General features: G+C 42.8%; 1 protein-coding gene across 1 annotated transcript; it reads left to right on the forward strand.

Annotated features, from left to right (window-relative positions):
* Positions 1–968: 968 nt before the first annotated feature.
* Positions 969–5,608, forward strand: LOC133137571 (protein asteroid homolog 1-like). Its single transcript, XM_061255904.1, has 5 exons — positions 969–1,099; positions 1,754–3,123; positions 3,537–3,726; positions 4,766–4,958; positions 5,338–5,608. The coding sequence occupies exons 2-5, from the start codon at positions 1,762–1,764 to the stop codon at positions 5,606–5,608; spliced, it is 2,016 nt and encodes a 671-aa protein (XP_061111888.1). The 5' UTR covers positions 969–1,099; positions 1,754–1,761.
* The last annotated feature ends 2,832 nt before the right edge of the window (positions 5,609–8,440 follow it).

The following is an 8,440-nucleotide window of genomic DNA, read 5'->3' on the forward strand; positions in this document are numbered from 1 at the left end:
CCCATTACTCATTTGCAGACCGTGGAGTGTTTGTTGGTGCCAGACAGGTCCCAGACATGGGATTTTAACGCATAAAAGTCTCTAGATTTTTCAAAGAATGGTGCGAATGGACAAACAAAAAACATCTCGTGAGCAGCAGTTCTGTAGGCAAAAATGCCTTGTTAATGAGAGAGGTCAGAAGAGAAGGGCTAGACTGGTCGAATATGACAGTAACGCGAATAACCACACATTACAATAGTGGTATGCAGAAGAGCAATTCTGAACACACAAAGCGCCAAATGTTGCTCCTGCTGTAGCCTATCCACTTAGAGGTTTGATGAGTTTACAGTGCAAAAAACTAAACAAAAAACATCCAGTTAGCAGCTGTTCTGCAGGCAAAAAATGCCTTATTAATGAGGTCATAGGAAAAGGGCAGGTTGGTCAAATCTATCTATTATTAATTAAGTTTCAAAATATCATCAGTGTGGAAATGTTTGATATTCTCCATTAATTTACAATAGTGCTCAGAGGGGCTCATAGCACAGACAAACTTCAAACACTTCACTGCTTAGGTTAGCTGTGGGCGTGCTTTCCTGACAAGTCATGTCTGTGGCTTAGGTTACCTAAGGGTATGTCTTGTTAAATATGCATGTCTACAGCTTTGGCAGTGGCATCAGGAATAGTATCCAAAATTCAGAACGGACAAGGGCACCTCTGAGAAAAAATACACTAAATGTAGGAAGTGGCAGGGATTTTTGGTTTCTACAACTTCGATAGTAGAAGCAAGCGGTGACGTCCGTTCCATATCACAGAGTTCAGTGCTGTGTAGAGTGTACACATTGAAAGTCATTTATCTGCAGTAATTGTCAGTATTCAGTAATGTGTTCATGTCTCTTTAAGAGATCAAGTTCAGTTTCGATTTGCCAGAATTTGCATTGTATTGTTATTAGATCAGTTTATCGCTTCGGCAGTGACATAAGGAATAGCATTCAGAATTCAGAACAAGCAAGAACACGTCTGTGAATAAAATACACTAAATGTAGGAAGTGTTTTGAAGTACGTTAACTTATTCAGATAGTTAGCATCTCTCATTCTGAATCCACGCTGACACATTTGAGATGTAAGTAAACTTTTTTGCTTGCTTACAGACAGTTCATGTCTTTTAAGGATGCATTATTGGCACTCACCATGAGCTTATTCTAAGGATTTGATGGCTAGCGAGTCCATGCTTATTTATCTTAATTTAGTTCACCTCCTTTAATCTTTCACGGCATCATCAGCCCAATACTTCAAAATTAGTGTAAGCTAGTAAGCTGTTAAAGCAACCCATGTTGCTAGTTTACCACATCCAAGCTGAGCGAATACAATTCCAGGTGACTATACTGTAGTAATAAATATGAATGAAAGCCTATCATTCTTTTAATTATTATTTTTTCTCTATTGTAGTCAATTTCCTGATAGAACTTTGTGATAAAAGCATAGATACTATATTAATTATAGCTGGAACCAGTTTCTGCTCCAGCTGGATGGTCTGTTACCTGTACCAAGCTGCTCCATCAGCTGGACAGGGTCTTGCCAGAATGGTTGTTTTATCTACCAGCTTGTTACAAGTTTGACCATCTCCAAACCAGCTGGTCCAGCGAAAAACCAGGCTAGAACCAAGCTGGCATTTCCACCAAGGTTTTAAACAATTTTACAATGGCTGTAGCTATGAGGAATATGTTTTATATTTTCTGGTGGAGGCTGTATATAATAACCTTGCCCTTGCCCCTAGCAAAAACCATGGGTGTGAGAGGACTCACAAGTTACATTGAAGGAAATAAGAAACAGTTTTATGAGGGACGAAAGCTAAAAAACACCAAACTTGTAATTGATGGAAACAACTTGCTCTGCAACTTGTACATCGAATCAGGCTTGGACCAGCGGCACGGGGGAGACTATGAATCCTTCGCAAACATCATCCAACAATTCTTTGAGACCCTTACCACCTGCAACATAGAGCCCTTTGTCGTGATGGATGGGGCGATTGATTACAGTGGCAAGAAATTTCCAACACTAATAGAGCGAGCCCAGGGCAGGATCGAGGAGGCTGGCAAGATATCAAGTGGGAAGGCAAGGCAGACCAATATTTCGACCACACTCCTCTCCAGAACGGTCTTCAGACAGAAACTGTCCAGCCTTAATGCCCCCTTTATCCACTGTATGTTTGAGGCAGACCAAGAGATTGCCTGCTTGGCCAACGAGTGGAACTGCGCAGTGCTAAGCAAGGACAGTGATTTCTATATCTTCGACTTGAAGGGTGGGTACCTCCCATACGAGTTTTTCGAGTGGCACAACATCAGCATGTGCCAGGAGAACAAGGAAAGGTACATTCCAGTCTCACATTTCTCCATCAACAATTTCTGTGCCTGCTTCAATCACATGAACAAAGAGCTGGTCCCTCTTTTTGCGGTGATTGTTGGCAATGACTACACCAGCCTAAGGTCCATGGATGCGTTTTTCAGCCGGGTTAACTTCTCGCAAGTGGCCCAGCCTGCATACAGCAGGATGCACGCCCGCATTGATGGCCTGCTCCACTGGCTGTCCCAATTCCCTGGGCCGGAGGAAGCGATGGATGAAGTTCTTGTCCGAGACAGTGCCCAGGATATCACTCAGGATATAATCTCCGGAATGCAGGAGTACAAAGTCTCCCACAGCAACCTGGCGCAGTACTTCATGCACGGAGCTGCAGTGGACAACCTGGCAAAATACTACACACCATCCAACCTCCCGGAGCCTGTGAGACACTTGCCCGAATGGCTGCTGGATAGACTGTCCAGGGGCCACTTGCCCTCTTTCATTCTTGACGTCCTGGTGCTGCAGAAAACCATACTGGGAGTGCAGGTGGAGAACTGCCAGCTTCCCAGCAGCCACACAACCTCCCTGCCAATCCGCCAGGTCTTCTATGGCCTGCTTCTGGATGGGAATCGGAAGCTTCTCCAGGGGCAAGGCAGCGAGCAGGGAGAGACCACAAATCCAACCGAGGGCAGCCCGCTTTACCATGTGCAGGAGTTTGACAGGCAGGGTCTCAAATTCAGGGGAGCCTTCATTGACGCCATTCTTCCAACTGGGATCCAGCAGCTGCCTCTGGAGAAACTGAATGAGGTAGCTACGCTTAGTCATTGTGTCAGTGAAGCTTTTTGAGCCCTTCACACCTTCTTCAAAAAATACTATGTGGGTCCTTTAATGAGCATTTAGTTCAAATTCAGCTTTATTGCGCATCCTTCTTCATCCGCACAGTTAACCAGTTATTCCAGCTGAGTAGTACCATTCTTACGATGTGAGAATTTGAGTTTATTGCTCTCACCTCCAAAGGACATTTCTCTCAATGTTCTATCTCCTTCCAGTACTCAATAACTAGGCATTAAACCCCTTGACCTAAATTTGATGCCCAAAGATATTGTATTCATTTGCATCATACCATATGAATAATGGAGAGATCCATATCACTTCTGTTTGCTTGACTATGTTTCATGTACTCACTTGTTTTGTAGGTGCCTTTACCTGTCCGACTCCAGGTTCTCCTGGAGACTCTGGGAGCAGACGAGTCCATTACTATAGCCGATCGCCCCCACCTCAATTTACCTGTATGTGTTACCTGCTACTGGCTAAGCAGCTCCAAGCCCAAACCTAACCTGCAGATGGTCCAGGCTCTGCTGCTGGGCATTGTGTATGGAGAACTCTGCAGACTTGGAGGCAGCCAGAGAGGTACAGCCAATTGTAAGGCATACTGTCCCTCATATATGCTAGGGATTACTGTCTTTTTAGGATTATTATTTAATAGTAATAATAAATTCAATTCATATAGCGCTTCTCATTTGCGGTGGCAAATCTTTACAGCAGATTTTATAGATTATATATTTTAAAAGCAAGGCCTGTTGGCAAAAAAAAAAGGTTTTAAAAGCATCAGTAGATGGGGTAGTTCTAAAATCATCAGGGAGGGTAGTTCCAGAGGTGAGGGGCTCACGAGCAGAAGGTCTCCCTTTGTCCAGATGTAGGGGGAACCTGAAGCTGTAGGGAACAACATTTTATCAACATACACAGGCACACAATCACATCAAATCTTGTAAAATCTAGTTTTCCAGGAAGTGGATGAAAAACACTTTGGCGTGTATTATACACTAAGATGTGTTTATATGGGTATGAATTCATAAAATTGAGGAAAAAGTACATTTTCATTTCAGCTTGTCTTTAAGTGTAATTAAGAAAAAGTTCTGGGATTGCACTCATGTTTGGAATGAAAACCAGCCCACAAATTGATACCCCAGAAGCAAGATTCGGAACCAATAGTGCATGCATTGTGTAACTTATATTGGGACAGTGCAGTGGGACTGTTAACTGTGTCTGGACATACATTTTATCTATATCAGTTTAAGTTATCATTGGCACTAGTGAACATTCTATCATCTGTAGAACGCAATGTATCATATACACTAAGATGAGCAGTACAATACCACATCTGTAGTTGGTTACACATTTCGTTATGTGTACATTGAACTGTATATGTATAATGCTGCATAAATTCCACAATGGTATGGAAATAATGTTTCCAATCCAATAGCATGACTCCCATGCTGTTTGTTCTTTGCCTTTGTTCCTTGTCTCCCTTAGTGCAGCATTGGTTGAGTTCTGTAGGAAGCTCAATGGCTCATCTGAACTGATGTCACTGACCGTAATGACAGTCACTGATGCCCAGACAGGTGGTGTTACATCATCGGTAATGGTCAACACAACTCTCTCCCTCTAGGGCCAGCGGCTGAGTACCCAGGCTTGAGGGCAGTCTGTGATAGGCTGGGCAGACTACGGGTCAGAGCGAATAAGAGGAGAGGGCCTGATTTGGACGTGGCCCATGCTTACAGCCAGTGGCAGTCCTGCCTGTGGATGAGCATCTACCTGAACCAGCTGCTCTGCAGTCCACTTCCAGAGCCAGAGTGTGCCTGGTACAGAATGCCTGACTGTGCCCTTTCTCACAAAGGGCTGTTTACCCTTTCAGATAAAACAATATTCCAGGAGAAGTAGTCAGGAGAAACATGAAAGCTCAAATTGTCAGAAACAAGTATGGCTTGTTTGTTATTTTCTTACCTGATACTTTCACAAATAATGTTAATGAGTCATTAATTCCACAAATCCTAGAATTCCAGAGGTGTTGTCCCATGAATTTGTTTTAGCTATTCACATGAACACTGCAATGATCTAACCCCCTATTGTTGACACTCCCAATCAAGAGCAGTTCAGGTCTTCTGAGTGAAAGGCTCTTGGTGAAGGGGTGAATTAGCTCGTGCCCAGGTCATGCAGACTTTCGTGTCTCTCTTGGGACAGGCTGTACAGTGGGACATTCGTGCACGGTGCTGTGGTGGAGATGAAGTGGGGCAGTACCCCAGAGGACCTGCTGATGGGAGCCCCCTTTCCTGCACAGCTCTACATGGACATCCAAGTGGCGGTGCAGCGCTCTGTGGGTGCTGACTTTTTCAAGCCCCAGTCCACAAGGAGGGAGAATGCCAGTAAGGAAGATCAGGGTGTTGGAGCTACACAGAAGTTTTTCTCCCCCAACAAGTACGCTGTACTAGATGATGATGCTGATGAAGAGTAGGTAGCACTCATTTTTAATGTCACTGTTTTAGGAGGAGACAGGACACATAGTGGCATTCCATTTGTAATTACAGCTCAGGAAATGCTTGCCCATTTGCACTGTACCTGTAATGTTTCTGTATCTGTCCTGCTTCTATTTATGTTTATTCTTGTTATGTATTCATTATCATACATCCTTGGTTATTGTTTTCCATTACAGTTTCTCATTTGTGATCCCTTGTTATGTCTGCGTCTGAATGTTTACCAGCCGAGTCACTCCCCTGTCTGCATGTCCCACTATTCGGGTGTTTACGGTAGTTTCAGGTTTTCAATCTATGCAAATGTCTATTCCCTAATCTGGAGCTGTATGTTTTCCATGTTTTGTTTTGCCTTCGCCCTTTTGTACGTTCGGCCTTTGATTTACTGGATTTTTGACCTTTTTGCCCGTTTACTCGACTATTCTTTTGCGTTCTACTTTTGGCATTGTCTTGGATCTCTTGGCTCTTGAACTCAGAATAAATTACAGCGTTTTTAGATTATCCCCTGGTCTGTGTCCGAGTCCTCAGTGCCGTACATAACAGTACCTAGAAACACATTTTAATAGCATAGCTGGAAAGAGTTTACTTTGGAAAGGCATTACGATATACTCTTTAATACCACATGTACACTGTCGCCTGGAAGGTAGGTGTGCATTATAAACATATAATATGCAGGTATTGCAGCATTACAGGAAAAGACACCCCACCGTTGTCCTTGCCAGCAGTGGATGCACCCAGTACTAAACCAGAGGTGCCAAAAATGATGAAACCTTGATTTTGGTGAAATCTATTTTTTATTCAATTATTTTTTGATTTTGGTTGGTTCCATTGAAACATTAATGAAGTATTTTTCATGTTGGCATTTTGAGTTTCTCTCAATGATGATATTATTTATTGTGCATTGCCAGTCAGGAGTGCCAATAATTCTGGAGCCCACTGTAGATTAGTTTATGCCAGTGGTTCAAATAACATTGTAAAGTTTGACCGATTAAATTAATTCTCTTCCAGCCTCCAAAACAAAAGCCTACAAATGAATGTTTTTGCTCATTTCATTCCTCCCCCAATCATTATCAGACATACAATTTAAAGCCCAACAGTGCCCTCTACAGAACTTTTTTTCCCACACATGCAACAGTATATAACACCATGAGCCCATCTTGAGCCTGTAAATATTCCATATGAATAAATACTCAATATTTTTAAGAAAAACATTAGGCCAATATCTTGATTTTGTGTTTTGGATTTTTGATGGGAAGTTCCATAGATTAATTTTATAGATGTGCAGTTGACATCTGAAGTGGCCTGTAGCATAGTGGTTAAGGTAAATGCCTGGGACACACAAGGTTGGTGGTTCTAATCCTGGTGCAGCCACAATAAGACACCGCACAGCCGCTGGGCCCTTCAGCAAGGCTCTTAACCCTGCATTGCTCCAGGGGAGGATTGTCTCCTGCTTAGTCTAATGTGCTTCTGCTAAATGCCATTAATGCAAATAATGCAATGAAGCAGCTCACCCTCAGCAGCGCCACCCAGTCTCCTAAACAGAGAGGCCGTGTTAATGACAGCACCAACACAGCCATGCACAGAGCGAGGAGTTCTACCATTCTGCACATTTACTGTATGTTCACAGTGGTGTGTGGTCTATATGAATGTAACATGAAGGCCACATACAGCACAGGAGAACTGGAATTTATGGGTCTATTGGAAGTTAATCAGCCTCTCCCAGTAACTCATTTCAGACACTGAAATGGAAATGATTAGCTTCTGCTTTCCTCATTGTGCGTTCTGGTTACACACTCCCAGTCACAGCGGCTGACAGGGTCAGGCCAGCTAGGAGCTCGCAGCAGATAGAGTGGTCACTGTGGTATCCCCTAGTGAGATGGAAAAATTGGAGAAAGGAGAGGTTAGAGCAGGGATGAAGATTACCTCCGTCTTACCTGGGTTGAGCTTTAGATGGTGGTTGCCCATCCAGCTCTGGATGTCTCTCAGGCAGGCAGAGATACGGGTAGAGACCTGTGTGTCTGATGGGGGGAAGGAGAAAAAGAGTTGGGTGTCATCGGCATAACAATGATATGAGATGCCATGAGCAGAGATAACGGGGCCAAGGGATCTTCTGTAGTAGAAGTGTAGTAGTAGAAGCAAGCGGTGATGTCTCTTCCATATCATAGAGTTCAGTGCTGTGTAGAGTGTACATATTGAAAGTAGTTTATCTGCAGTAATTGTCAGTATTAAGTAATGTGTTCATGTCTCTTTAAGAGATTTCACATAAAGTTGAGTTTCGATTTGCCAGAATCTGCGTTGTATTGTTATTACCCTAAATCCTCAAATTGTGGCCGGGGTCTTTTATTTACTTAGGCTGCACAAAGCACAGGCCTTTATTTGGGGCAGGCTTCTGTTGTAGAATTTAATTCTTAGAAATAAAGTAAAAAGCTACACTTAAAGTGGGCCGACACTGTTCAACACTTCCTGTAACCGTTCAGAAATCAATTAGTGTTGGCTAATCAGGAACACCGTTTGGTAAGTCATAGTGTCAGTCTTAACAGAGTTAGTTTATTGCAAATATTCTCAAACACAATAAATCAAATGCAAGTCCAGAATCCAATAAAATCACAACTTGCCAGACACGCCTTCATGAACAATAATAAATTAGCGTAGATAACAGCAAGTTAAGGATCTTTTTTTCCTAAAGTGCGTTTTATTGTGATACATGCGTTTCGTTTGGAGCAGCATACCGGTAGGCTATGTTGAAGTTTGATCAAAATGCCCTTATTGAAAATCAGGAATGATGAATTTTGATTTAAATACTTTCAGAATCATGT

Source organism: Conger conger, chromosome 9 (assembly GCF_963514075.1).
Source record: "Conger conger chromosome 9, fConCon1.1, whole genome shotgun sequence".
Taxonomy (NCBI): Eukaryota; Metazoa; Chordata; class Actinopteri; order Anguilliformes; family Congridae; genus Conger; species Conger conger.

Bases quoted from the DNA above. Each gene is read 5' to 3' on its own strand.
- LOC133137571 (XM_061255904.1), top strand. From the start codon at position 1,762: ATGGGTGTGAGAGGACTCACAAGTTACATTGAAGGAAATAAGAAACAG. The intron at 3,124-3,536 runs GTAGCTACGCTT...GTCCGACTCCAG, and splicing joins CTCTGGAGAAACTGAATGAG to GTTCTCCTGGAGACTCTGGG. The intron at 4,959-5,337 runs GTACAGAATGCC...CTCTTGGGACAG, and splicing joins CCAGAGCCAGAGTGTGCCTG to GCTGTACAGTGGGACATTCG.